Source organism: Heptranchias perlo, chromosome 1 (assembly GCF_035084215.1).
Source record: "Heptranchias perlo isolate sHepPer1 chromosome 1, sHepPer1.hap1, whole genome shotgun sequence".
Taxonomy (NCBI): domain Eukaryota; kingdom Metazoa; phylum Chordata; class Chondrichthyes; order Hexanchiformes; family Hexanchidae; genus Heptranchias; species Heptranchias perlo.
Genome location: NC_090325.1, coordinates 196,015,167 through 196,029,586, shown reverse-complemented (window position 1 = coordinate 196,029,586; position 14,420 = coordinate 196,015,167). Strand labels below are relative to the sequence as shown.

Genomic DNA, 14,420 nt, shown 5'->3' with positions numbered 1-14,420 from the left:
CTCCTTGTGGGAGTGAGTTGCACATTCTCACCACTCTCTGGGTAAAGAAGTTTCTCCTGAATTCCTTATTGGATTTATTAGTGACTATCTTATATTTATGGCCCCGAGTTTTGGACTCCCCCACAAGTGGAAACATTTTCTCAACTTCTACCTGATCATACTTTGCATTGAGTGCATTTACACATTTTAAATTTTGCATGAGACTTTTTCTATAGTAATAAGCAGTGGTATAGATTATAACATTTTTAATTCTGGTATTTAAACCTCATTTCCTGGACTGTTCATTTCAGTTATATTAAGGTATAGCTACCTGTAATTTCTCCCACCTCACATCACCATCACAGATCTTTTCAAAAGACTGAAAAATGCTGTGCAACAGTGCAGGTGTATAAACCATTAATATAACTGGGATATTGGCCATATTGCAGGCTAAACAGAGTAGTAGCTTTTAAAAATTCAGTTATACTACAAAATTCTGTTTTTTGTCGTTCATGGGATGTGGGCGTCGTTGACGAGGCCGGCGTTTATTGCCCATCCCTAATTGCCCTTGAGAAGGTGGTGGTGAGCCGCCTTCTTGAACCGCTGCAGTCCATGTGGTGAAGGTTCTCCCACAGTGCTGTTAGGAAGGGAGTTCCAGGATTTTGACCCAGCGACGATGAAGGAACGGCGATATATTTCCAAGTCAGGATGGTGTGTGACTTGGAGGGGAACGTGCAGGTGTTGTTCCCATGTACCTGCTGCCCTTGTCCTTCTAGGTGGTAGAGGTCACGGGTTTGGGAGGTGCTGTCGAAGAAGCCTAGGCGAGTTACTGCAGTGCATCCTGTGGATGGTACACACTGCAGCCACGGTGCGCCTGTGGTAAAGGGAGTGAATGTTTAGGGTGGTGGATGGGGTGCCAATCAAGCGGGCTGCTTTGTCCTGGATGGTGTCAAGCTTCTTGAGTGTTGTTGGAGCTGCACTCATCCAGGCAAGTGGAGAGTATTCCATCACACTCCTGACTTGTGCCTTGTAGATGGTGGAAAGGCTTTGGGGAGTCAGGAGGTGAGTCATTTGCCACAGAATACCCAGCCTCTGACCTGCTCTTGTAGCCACAGTATTTACATGGCTGGTCCAGTTAAGTTTCTGGTCAATGGTGACCCCCAGGATGTTGATGGGGGATTTGGTGATGGTAATGCCGTTGAATGTCAGGGGGAGATGGTTATCTCCAACACTCTCTTGTTGGAGATAGTCATTGCCTGGCACTTGTCTGACGCGAATGTTACTTGCCACTTATGAGCCCAAGCCTGGATGTTGTCCAGGTCTTGCTGCATGCGGGCACAGACTGCTTCATTATTTGAGGGATTGCGAATGGAACTGAACACTGTGCAATCATCAGCGAACATCCCCATTTCTGACCTTATGATGGAGGGAAGGTCATTGACGAAGCAACTGAAGATGGTTGGGCCGAGGACACTGCCCTAAGGAACTCCTGCAGCAATGTCCTGGGGCTGAGATGATTGGCCTCCAACAACGACTACCATCTTCCTTTATGCTAGGTATGACTCCAGCCACTGGAGAGTTTTCCCCCTGATTTGCACTGACTTCAATTTTATTAGGGCTCCTTGGTGCCACACTCGGTCAAATGCTGCCGTGATGTCTACTATGTGTTTAATTGGGAATGCAGCAAGGTGCTTGTGGAAACTATTGTAAGGACAGCAGTGCTAAATTGGATATTTGTGTTATGCAATGTTTGTGAGCTTTGTACCAACTGCATATATAAGTGTTGTTGGAACTGTTGCAATGATTCCTCATCTCATTGGCTTTTAAGATCAGACTCCTGACTTTTGATCAAAAGATCAAATTGGTTCATTTCCTTGATGTGATTCAATGTCGGTGTTACTTTGTGTGTAGGCGGGAAGCGTCTCCTGTATTGCATATGTCTGCATATCTGTCAGTTGCTTCTCCACTTACAATTGGAAATAGGCGTGAAGTACTCTCAAGGTTGTCAGAAAATATGGTTCAAAGGAAATTAAAGCATGTGCTGATTTGGGCACCCAAAGCAGTTTAATGCTGTTTGAAATAATGGGCCAGAATTTGCGACAAAATAACGGTGAGGGTAATGGCACTCGCGTTATTTATGGGTAAATAGTACAGAAACTTCAGGCGAGGAGCAGATATTCACAGTTAAATGTGAACATCCAAAAGCTGCTGTTCGAATTGGCCCCTCCACTGTTTGCTTCCTGAAATCGGCACCTTGCCCTTAGACTCCGTGTCTTTTTAGGATCTTGCTTTATTTGCCGATTTTAAACTCCCCACAGAAAGTTGCGTCTTGTCATTACAAGTGTAAGTACCCCTTTAACAGAGTGATGAGTGTTAATTACTGCCAATCAACCCCTCGCATCAAAAACGAACTATTACAAGTGTGGAGTCTCATTCCTTCAGGTTTTGGATTTTTCGGGGTGATTTTAAAAATGTTCTTTTTTTCTGTCTCTCTTTTTCTCTCTCATTTCAATCTTTCTTTCCCTTTCTATTTCTCTGTCGCTGATTTGACATTGAATTCACCCCCTTTAATTCACCCTCCTTCTCGGCCCTTCTGTGCTTATTTCCCAATCCTTCGATCTGACTGGTTGAGGAGATACCCAGTTGCCCGCCCTGTTCACTCAGGTCCCAGATGCCCTGTTTCCCTCGCTGCCCCCTTGTCAGCTCGCACTTTCAACAACTTTGTGGGGCAAAAATGTTTTTGAGCTGAAGGGTGAAGGGGTACATCTAACTAACGGCAGACGCTGTTAGATACCCTGCTACAGCAAAATCTGGCCTAAGGTTGGGGGTTTTCTGGAATTCTGCTGATGGAACTGACAGGAGGTTCTTTTATAACTGCTTGCTTGAGTGATATAATGTGTTGATTCCCAATCTTGTCAGTCCTTTCTTTCAGTCAGTAACTTGGTAATCCAAGATGTTGCTTGAGAAAAAGCATCTTGACCAATTTCTCCTCGCCATGAAGAAATGCCAAATGGAATAGATCAGTAAATGAGCAGAGGGGGGACAGTGTAAGGGGGTCCTGCCATTCGCTGGTGCGTATGTAGGTGCTCTAACGTGTAGCGTCGCTAAGTAGCCCTGTCATTGTTAGCTTCACTGACTTGCATGGATGTTTTCAGAGTGCTACAGAAGGGAACAACACCTTTGGAATTCAGAGTGTCTACTGACACCACTGTGACAGCTAATGAGTTGGAGTTGGGACGGGACTTACAGCAGGACTCGCAGCAAACAGTGTGTTTTATAGCAAACAGAGTCTATTTAAACAGCAAACAGTCTACAGAGTCTATTTAAAAAGAGTCTCTACGAACTACAGCAGATGGAACTCCTAACCGAAATTACAGCAACTTCTCCTGATAAAAGCAGGATTATTTCTCCAGTAAAATGCAGAGTGGGGGATTGTTACATAATACAAATTGATTATTTCTCCAGTAAAATGCAGTGAGTATAGTTACATAATACAAATTCTGTGCGTAAAATCAATCCTAGTCACTTAGAGCAGTGCTGCCTCCAGGCGTGATTGACAGGGGAATTACCCAATCATCTCCATTTTGTCCGGGAATAGTGGTGTCATTATATGCAGCCTTTGGAAATGTCTTGGTGAATCCCATTCTAGAGTTTAGCTTGGAAATAAAAACAAATTGTTAGTGCAGAGTATCTTTGTTTTCTTCCCACGTCCAGTGCAGTGTGCTGCCAGCAATCCTGTTAGTACATTGCTGTGTATTAGTTCTTGATCTATGTCTGAAGAGGGCAGTAGGCTGTTGCTTCGTTCGTCCATCGATGTCGCCCTCCTGCGACTGTCCTGTTACGGGACGGTGCTCGATAACTATCTGAGCTTGCTTGGTACACTGATAATTTCTTCCATCAAGAGGGACTAACAGTTGTTGAATGTGAGTTTGTTCAACTCACTTAGCAGTCAAACATATCGAATTAATTGTCTTAAGTTTACAACAAAGAGTGGTGCATTTTTCACTGGGAAACTGGACTTTGCCTCGAGCAAAATTCATTATTAAAATATAAATTCTTGTGTTGAAAACAGCATGCTTGGATGGGCTGAAAAGACTTCTCATCTTAATTACATTTTGTTTCAGTTTGACATCAGTATCTTTTAAAATAATATAGCATCATTGAGCTGTTATTTCCAATGTGCCATTTTTATTCAAGATTAGGATTTCATTATTGTCATTTTGAAGTTTAAATTCTAGACTTTAGAATCATATCCAATGCTGCAGTAATCCTAGCCACTAAAATGAGCACTTTATTTAAAGAACCTTTAAAACATCAATGTATCCACTCTGGTTCAGCTCAGTCATTACCACTGTTGGCCTTTTTTCGATTCTTATTAGCATAAATTATATATTGCTTACTTTAATTGAGAACAGTGATGCGGCACTGAGAAACTTTGTTCAATAATCCGGATTTAATATTCATTATAAAGGCTTGGGGCTCTATTCTCTAGAAAGGAGAAGGCTGAGGGGTGACCTGACAGAGGTCTTTAAAATTACGAAGAGGTTTGATAGGGTAGACGTAGAGAAGATGTTTCCACTTGTGGGGGAGACTAAAACTCGGGGTCATAAATATAAGATAGTCACTAATAAATCCAATAAGGAATTCAGGAGAAACTTCCTTACCCAGAGAGTGGTGAGAATGTGGAACTCGCTCCCACATGGAATAGTTGAGGCGAATAGTGTGGATGCATTTAAGGGGAAGTTAGATAAACACATGAGGGAGAAAGGAATAGAAGGAAATGCTGATAGGGTGAGATGAAGTAGGGAATAGGCCTGTGTGGAGCATAAACACCGGCATAGATCAGTTGGACCGAATGGCCTGTTTCTGTGCTATATATTTGATGTAATTAGCCTTTAAGAATTTTGCCAACCTTTACTTAGGTTTCCTTCCCTATGATTGAGGCTCCTTCACAGAAGCTTAACGCTTCATGGTATGAAAACGGCAAAACTTCAAACTCCACCTGACCTTTCCTCTCCTCCCCCTCCTGACAAAAATAATTGCCACAGTAGAGATTTTAAAGGCTGGTTATTCAGCCAATTAGTTAATAGCCTGAGCTGTGACCAGCAGTGATGGTATTGACTGAACTAAAATGGGAACCTTGATACTAGCATAGCAAAGATTTTGAGAATCAAAATTATTCCGTAGAACGTTCTGCTGGGAAATTACTGAGCAAATACACAATGTTCATGCTTCTCTAATTCACAAAGTGCCCTGCATATCATAGTTAAGCCAAGTAATTGGTCGTACCATGAGATCCCATGATGATTTTCAGCACCAATCTTGGGCAGTGTGATTTTACTGCAGATAACATGATTTTCAGGAATGCTCCTCCTTCACTCGCCCCCATTCTGGCTGCGAGTTACAGCTTCCCCTTGTCTGTGCACAGGCCACCCTGCGCATGAAGGGCTTGAAGTTGGCATTCGGTTCCTTTTCCAAGCCCCTTCCTGATTCCTGTCTGGCCAATGAAATTGTAACCTCCAGATTTCAATGGAATAAAGGGGGCAGTGGCAGCATGGATACAGAATTGGCTAAGTGACAGGAAACAGAGAGTAGTGGTGAACGGTTGTTTTTCGGACTGGAGGGAGGTGTACAGTGGTGTTCCCCAGGGGTCGGTGCTGGGACCACTGCTTTTCTTGATATATATTAATGACTTGGACTTGGGAGTACAGGGCACAATTTCAAAATTTGCAGATGACACAAAACTTGGAAGGGCAGTAAACAGTGAGGAGGATAGTGATAGACTTCAAGAGGATATAGACAGGCTGGTGGCATGGGCGGACACGTGGCAGATGAAATTTATCGCAGAAAAATGCGAAGTGATACATTTCGGTAGGAAGAATGAGGAGAGGCAATATAAACTAGAGGGCACAACTCTAAAAGGGGTACAGGAACAGAGAGATCAGGGGGTATATGTGCACAAATCATTGAAGGTGGCAGGGCAGTTGAGAAAGTGGTTTAAAAAAGCCACTAAATCCTGGGCTTTATAAATAGAGGCATAGAGTATAAAAGTATGGAAGTTATGACGAACCTTTATTAAACACTGGTTCGGCCACAACTGGAGCATTGTGTCCGGTTCTGGGCACCGCACTTTAGGAAAGATGTGAAGGCCTTAGAGACGGTGCAGAAAAGATTTACTAGAATGATTCCGGGGATGAGGGACTTTGGTTACGTGGATAGACTGGAGAAGCTGGGGTTGTTCTCCTTGGAACAGAGAAGATTGAGAGGAGGTTTGATAGAGGTGTTCAAAAGGAAAAAATTGCTCTTGCATAGAGCCGGTGCGGACTCGATGGGCCGAATGGCCTCCTTCCGTGCTGAACCCTGTCTATGATTCTAATGTTCCCGCGTATAGCTATTGCCTTATGCAGCTGAATTGTCAAATCTGCAATTCCATGCAATTTTATTTTTTCCCCCTCCAAGATTGTATTAGTTGACTTCTGAAAGGTTGAGGTAAAATACAACTGGGTAATTGTGAGAATGTCTCTCCCTTCGAGAGACTCTGGCCAAAGCCCATGATTCCCCTGCCTATTCTGTATAGGTTATCCTGTGTGACCATCTTCGTTTATTTTTTACCTCACCGTTCACAACCTCAGCATATTATTTGACCCTGAGCTAAGCTTCCGACCGCATATCCTCTCCATCACCAACCCCGCCTACTTCCGCCTCCGTGACATCGGCCGTCTCCGCCCCTGCCTCAGCCCATCTGCTGCTGAAACCCTCATCCATACTTTTGTTACCTCTAGACTTGACTATTCCAATGCTCTCCTGGACGGCCCCCACCCTCCGTAAACTTCAGCTCAGCCAAAACCCTGCTGCCTGTATCCTAACTCGCACCAAGTCCCGTTCACCCATCACCCCCTGTGCTCGCTGACCTACATTGGCTCCCGGTCCAGCAACGCTTCAATTTTAAAATTCTCATCCTTGTTTTCAAATCCCTCCATGGCCTCTCGCCCTCCCTATCTCTGTGACCTCCTCCAGCCCTACAATCCTCCGAGATCTCTGCGCTCCTCCAATCCTGGCCTCTTGCGCATCCCGATTTTCATCGCTCCACCATTGGCGGCCGTGCCTTCAGCTGCCTAGGCCCTAAGCTCTGGAATTCCCTCCCTAAACCTCTATGCCTCTCTATCTCTCTCTCTCTCCTCCTTTAAGACGCTCCTTAAAACCTACCTCTTTGACCAAGCTTTTGGTCACCTGTCCTAATATCTCCTTATGTGGCTCGGTGTCAAATTTTGTCTGATAATCGCTCCTGTGAAGCGCCTTGGGATGTTTTACTATGTTAAAGGTACTATATAAATGCAAGTTGTAGTTGCCATTAGGATCAGTTGTGACTGCTCTTTGCTGAACTTGTTGTTGATCTGTGGGCGTAAGAATAAATTCAGTTTTTGGCAATCGAGTTGCAATGTGCGTATTTCATCGTAGAATTTGATCTATCTGCTAAACCTTGGCCCTGACATTTGTATGCTGCAGGAAGAATTCTCGTGCTATCTGGTGTCTGCAATCAAACTTCATCCTTGTCGTCTTGTAACGACGTCGAGTGCTCCACGAGAAACGACGACGGGAGCTGAATCCAGTGCATGAGTTTGAAAAAATAATTACGATTCAAAAAGGAATGGTGAAAAGGCAAGGGGAAGGGACAAAATGGGTGAGGTTTTCAGCAGCAGATGGGCTGAGGCAGGGGCGGAGACGGGCGATGTTACAGAGGTGGAAGGAGACGGTCTTGGTGATGGAGAGGACGTGGGGTTGGAAGCTCAGCTCAGGGCGAAGTAGAACGCTGAGGTTGCGAGCAGTCTGGTTCAGCCTCAGACAGTTGCCAGGGAGAAGAATGGAATCAGTGGCTCGGCAACAGGAAATAGATCAGAAACAGCAATAAGAATTTTTAATATATTAGTGCTTATTGGTAAATACACAACAGCTTGTCATTTTATAACATGTCTAAACTAGTGGCTGCATTTTTTTAGTCTAAAGGAACATCGATTTTTGCAGTAGATGATGCTAGGCTACTGTTCGATGTGAGTCAGAGCTGTGATTCCTCTGGGCGAAAGGCAAGATTTACATTATTGCTTCAAATGTATAAAATGGGTACGAGGGATACTGTTCATTTCAGTTCATGACTCGACAGGTTTATGCTTTAGATTTCACACGAGGTGTTTTTCAAACAAACTATGAACTAACCATTCGATCAAGCTATAACTGGGAGTAGGTTATTGATTAGAAAGGTAGATATTTCACCACTGAAATGTATTGGATTCTTGTGTCTTTCAATTCTTAGAAGAAAGCTTCATCTTGCTTACAGAATAGATACATTTATGGGGAAGCTGGATAAACAAACGAAGGAGAAAGGAATAGAAGGATATGCTGATAGGGTGAGATGAAGTAAGGTGGGAGGAGGCTCGTGTGGAGCATAAACACCGGCATAGACCAGTTGGGCCGAATGGCCTGTTTCTGTGCTGTTAATTCTATGTAACGTGATCATCCCATGTGTGATGTTAAACCAATGTCCTGGTGGTGCAGGCAGGCAACAAAGATCCTAAGGAATTATTCAAAGAACATGGAGTTCTCCCAGTGTCATGGTCAACTTACCCTTCTCAACCAACACTACCAAAAATCAGATTAATTGGCTCTCCATCTCATTGTACGATTCATGGCCCGGCATATTCCTCACTCTACCATTACCAACAAGCCAGGGGATCAACCCTGGTTCAATGAGGAGTGTAGAAGAGCATGCCAGGAGCAGCACCAGGCGTACCTATAAATGAGGTGCCAACCTGGTGAAGCTACAACTCAGGACTACATACATGCTATGATGTGGAGATGCCGGTGATGGACTGGGGTGACAAATGTAAGGAATCTTACAACACCAGGTTATAGTTCAACAGTTTTATTTGAAAATCACAAGCTTTCGGAGGCTTTCTCCTTCGTCAGGTGAGTGACGAAGGAGAAAGCCTCCGAAAGCTTGTGATTTTCAAATAAAACTGTTGAACTATAACCTGGTGTTGTAAGATTCCTTACTTACTTACTTACTTACATACATACATACATACATACATACATACATACAAGCTAAACAGCGGAAGCAACATGTGATAGACAGAGCGAAGTGATTCCACAACCAACGGATCAGATCAAAGCTCTGCAGGCCTGCCACATCCAGTCGTGGATGGTGATGGACAATTAAACAACTAACGGGAGGAGGAGGCTCTGCAAACAGCAAAGGCTATGGGCCCCGACAACATCCCGGCTGTAGTGCTGAAGACTTGTGCTCCAGAACTAGCTGCGCCTCTAGCCAAGCTGTTCCAGTACAGCTACAACACTGGCATCCACCCGACAACGTGGAAAATTGCCCAGGTATGTCCTGTCCACAAAAAGCAGGACAAATCCAATCTGGCCAATTACCGCCCCATCAGTCTACTCTCAATCATCAGCAAAGTGATGGAAGGTGTCGTCGACAGTGCTATCAAGCGGCACTTACTCATAATAACCTGCTCACCGATGCTCAGTTTGGGTTCCGCCAGGACCACTCTGCTCCAGACCTCATTACAGCCTTGGTCCAAACATGGACAAAAGAGCTGAATTCCAGAGGTGAGGTGAGAGTGACTGCCCTTGACATCAAGGCAGCATTTGACCGAGTGTGGCATCAAGGAGCCCTAATAAAATTGAAGTAATTGCGAATCGGGGGAAAACTCTCCAGTGGCTGGAGTCATACCGAGCACAAAGGAAGATGGTAGTGGTTGTTGGAGGCCAATCATCTCAGCCCCAGGACGTTGCTGCAGGACTTCCTCAGGGCAGTGTCCTAGGCCCAACCATCTTCAGCTGCTTCATCAACGACCTCCCCTCCATCATAAGGTCAGAAATGGGGATGTTCACTGCGCAATGTTCAGTTCCATTCGCAACCCCTCAAATAATGAAGTAGTCCGAACTCGCATGCAGCAAGACCTGGACAACATCCAGGCTTGGGCTGATAAGTGGCAAATAACATTTGTGCCAGGCAATGACCATCTCCACCAAGAGAGAGTCTAACCACCTCCCCCTGACATTCAACGGCATTACGATCGCCAAATCCCCCACCATCACCATCCTGGGGGTCACCATTGACCAGAAACTTAACTGGACCAGCCATATAAATACTGTGGTTACGAGAGCAGGTCAGAGGCTGGGTATTCTGCGGCGAGTGACTGACCTCCTGACTCCCCAAAGCCTTTCCACCATCTACAAGGCACAAGTCAGGAGTGTGATGGAATACCCTCCACTTGCTTGGATGAGTGCAGCTCCAACAACACTCAAGAAGCTTGACACCATCCAGGACAAAGCAGCCCACTTGATTGGCACCTCATCCACCACCCTAAACATTCACTCCCTTCACCACAGGCGCACAGTGGCTGCAGTGTGTACCATCCACAGGATGCACTGCAGCAACTCTCCAAGGCTTCTTCAACAGCACCTCCCAAACCCGCGACCTCTACCACCTAGAAGGACAAGAGCAGCAGGTACATGGGAACACCACCACCTGCACATTCCCCTCCAAGTCTCACACCGCCCGACTTGGAAATATATCGCCGTTCCTTCATCGTCGCTGGGTCAAAATCCTGGAACTCCCTTCCTAACAGCACTGTGGGAGAACCTTCACCACACGGACTGCAGCGGTTCAAGAAGGCGGCTCACCACCACCTTCTCAAGGGCAATTAGGGATGGGCAATAAATGCCGGCCTTGCCGGCGATGCCCACATCCCGTGAACGAATAAAGAAAAATATTCTTGCTGTGCGCAAGTGTTTGCTGATGTGGCTGTAACTTCACTTTAGCTGCATTCGCATATAACTGGAGCACCAGTGTAAAGTGGTTTTGCTTCACGGTAACAATGCAGTTACAGTGTGAATGCTGCCTGAATCTCGAGGCTGAGCCCGCCTTTCCTGACACCGGAACAAAGGGTCAGTTTGGGCCTTGGCACCTGATTTACATTCCACAAGTTCAGTGATGCAAAGACAAAACCACTTCATAGCCACGCTAAACAGGTAGTGTTAATGCACCATTGGAATATTGTATGTAAAGGTATCCCAAGACATGTTAAGGTGTTATATGGAAGCAAGTCTTGTCTTTCTTTCCTTCACTTATTCTTTCCCTTCCTTTTCAAAGAAAAATTAGGTTTCATTATTTTGGCCATATTGAACAGCAGTTCTCAGCTGTTTGTATGAGGCTTGTTAATAGATTCTCGCTGTACCATTACTCTTGTATTTTTTTTGAAAAAGCACCATCTGGTGGTTAGGACTGGATGTACTTGCTGTGCGCACATTGCTGTTTGTGGGATCTTGCTGTGCGCACATTGGCTGCCGCGTTTTCTACATTACAGCAGTGACTACACTTCAAAAGTACTTAATTGGCTGTAAAGCGCTTTGGGATGTCCTGAGGTTGTGGAAGGCACTATATAAATGCAAATTCTTTCTTCTTTTGGTTTGGTTAGCAGACTGCTGGCACTATCAGATACTGAATCATTATTTTCCAGAGAATGGAGCTTCCGCTAGTCTCAAAAACCATTTCTCTCTTGCACTCAGTGAGATGTATTTCCCCCCACCATGTGTAAGCTGACCTGCTCGGGTTACAGTACCCTATAGAGTCCACATTTTTAACATTGTTTTAATTGAACTAGTCAGCAACTCATTCAAGCATTTTCCGTGATTTTTGTGCACTAATAAAATCTAGCTACCGCTGAACAGAAAATCTTGCATTGCGTGAGGGGAAGGAGCAAGAGTCTAAACCTTTCTATTGGTCTCTTTCAGTTTGCGGTGATATCCATGGTCAGTTCTTTGATCTGATGAAGCTGTTTGAAGTGGGCGGTTCTCCAGCTTCGACTCGGTACCTCTTCCTTGGCGATTATGTGGACAGAGGTTACTTCAGCATTGAAGTGAGTACAATGGGGTTCACTTACAAATGATTGTATACCTAAATTCACAATTTTAGGGGGGTTGGTCATGGAGGAGATGAGACTGATACTCGCCCGTCTCCGCCCCCGCCTCAGCTCATCTGCTGCTGAAACCCTCATCCATGCCTTTGTTGCCTCTCGGCTGGACTATTCCGATGTTCTCCTGCCCGGCCTCCCCCCTCCCTCCCACCCCCCCCCCCAATAAATTTGAACTGATCCAAAACTCTGCTGCCCGTATCCTAACTTGCACCAAGTCCCACTTACCACATTGGCTCCTGGTCCGGCAATGCCTTGATTTTAAAATCCTCATCCTTGTTTTCAAATCCCTTCATGTCCTCGTTCCCCCCTCCCTATCTCTGTGACCGCCCCCAGCCCTACGGCCCTCCGAGATCTCGGCGCTTCTCCAATTCTGGCATCTTTTGTATCCCCGCTTTTCATCGCTGCACCATTGGCGGCCGTGCCTTCAGCTGCCTCGGCCCTAAGCTCTGGAATTCACTCCCTAAACCTCTCCGCCTCTCTACCCCTCTCTCCTCCTTTTAGACGCTCCTTAAAACCTACCTCTTTGACCAAACCTGACCTAATACCTCCAAATTTTGGGTTTGCTCGAAAAAGTGCGGAAAGGAGGGAAGCTGTGGCCCATACAGCAGAAACTCAATTATCAACCAGGATTTTTTCAATTCAATGGAAGACCAGCAGGAATCAGGGCTCAAGTGTTTTTTGTTTCAGAGCACTCTACACCTGCTGGCACAATTATTTGGCTCAGCGGGCAGCACGCTTGCATCTGAGTCAGAAGGTCTTGGGTTCAAACCCCACTCCAGAGACTTGAGCACAAAATCTAGGCTGACACTCCCAGTGCAGTACTGAGGGAGCGCCGCACTGTCGGAGGGTCAGTACTGAGGGAGTGCTGCACTGTCGGAGGGTCAGTACTGAGGGAGTGCTGCACTGTCGGAGGGTCAGTACTGAGGGAGTGCTGCACTGTCGGAGGGTCAGTGCTGAGGGAGTGCTGCACTGTCGGAGGGTCAGTACTGAGGGAGTGCTGCACTGTCGGAGGGGCCGTCCTTCAGATGGGATGTTAAACCGAGGCCGCCCGTCTACCCCCTTGCGGGGGGGCCTCAAAATCCCACGGCCACTCTTTTGAAGAAGAGCAGGGGAGTTCTCCCTGGGGTCCGGGCCAATATTTATCTCTCAACCGACATCACTAAAAAAAAACAGATTATCCGGTCATTATCACCTTGCTGTTTGTGGGATCTTGCTGTGTGCAAATTGGCTGCTGCATTTCCTACATTACAACAGTGACTACACTTCAAAAGTACTTAATTGGCTGTAAAGCGCTTTGGGATGTCCTTGGGTCATGAAAGGTGTTATATAGATATAATTTCTTGGTTTAGTTCGCAGACTGCTGGCACTATCACATACTGAATCATTATTTTCCAGAGAATGGAGCTTCCGCTAGTCTCAAAGACCATTTCTCTCTTGCACTCAGTGAGATGTATTTCCCCCCCATGTGTAATCTGACCTGCTCGGGTTACAGTACCCTATAGACCCTGTGAACTGCTGACACCGCACAGCACTGTGGAAAGATAGGGAGTGTCCACATTTTTAACTAATTGTTTTAATTCAATTAGTCGGCAACTCAATCAAGCATTTTCCGTGATTTTTGTGCACTAATAAAATTTAGCTACCGCTGAACAGAAAAGTGCATTATTGGCTGTAAAACACTTTGGGAGATCGTGAGGTAAAAGCACTGTATAATTGCACGTCTTTCTTTTAGGGCAATTAATTGGTTTGGAAACACTATGGACCTCCTAATATCGCAATCAGTAATGACGAGGTCGTTGCTTGAAGGATGCTGACTGCACCAGCCCTAATGTTGTTAAACTTTCAAGCATGAACCTTATTTTGATGATCTGGCTTTTATTAAAAAGAAACCATTTTAAAAGCATTTTTTGCTTTTTATTTCCCCCCCCCCCCAACTTTTATTAGAAATAAAAGTTTTGTTTACGCAGCAGTTGTTGATGACAGTGTCGTGGGGGAGAGGGATTGCAACTGTCTTCGAAGAGTTATTAAGCCTGACACTGGGGAGCTTAATTAAAATGCACAGTTGAGACTGGAAGCATTCTGCATTAAGGACTGTCTGTCTGTCTCTCTCTCTCCTGATGCTAATGCACACTAATGGGCACAGTAGGAACTTGCAGCCAGTAATCCCAATGACAGTGCATGTACTGTACTTTCAAACAAAATAGACCAAACACGTAGGATTGTTCCTCCTTCATATAACTTAATTTACTGAGTTGGGGGCGGTGGTGGGGAGTTCCCTCTGATTTACTGAAGGAGTTGGGGGGGGAAGGGTTGCCTCTAATTTACTGGGGGGGAGGGAATTCCCTCTAATTTACTTGGGGGGTGGGGAGGGTTGCCTCTAATTTACTGAGGGGGGTGGGGAGGGTTGCCTCTAATTTACTGGGGGGGGGAGGGAGTTCCCTCTAATTTACT

General features: G+C 45.5%; 1 protein-coding gene across 4 annotated transcripts in view; it reads left to right on the top strand.

Annotated features, from left to right (window-relative positions):
• The window catches only part of LOC137331097 (protein phosphatase 3 catalytic subunit alpha), a 331,953-nt gene that overhangs the window by 183,497 nt on the left and 134,036 nt on the right, over positions 1-14,420 (top strand). For all 4 annotated transcript variants that reach the window (XM_067994725.1, XM_067994710.1, XM_067994717.1 and 1 more), the window contains exon 3: positions 11,788-11,912. In XM_067994725.1, coding sequence (XP_067850826.1) covers positions 11,788-11,912 — 125 coding nt within the window. The remainder of the gene's footprint in view (positions 1-11,787; positions 11,913-14,420) is intronic.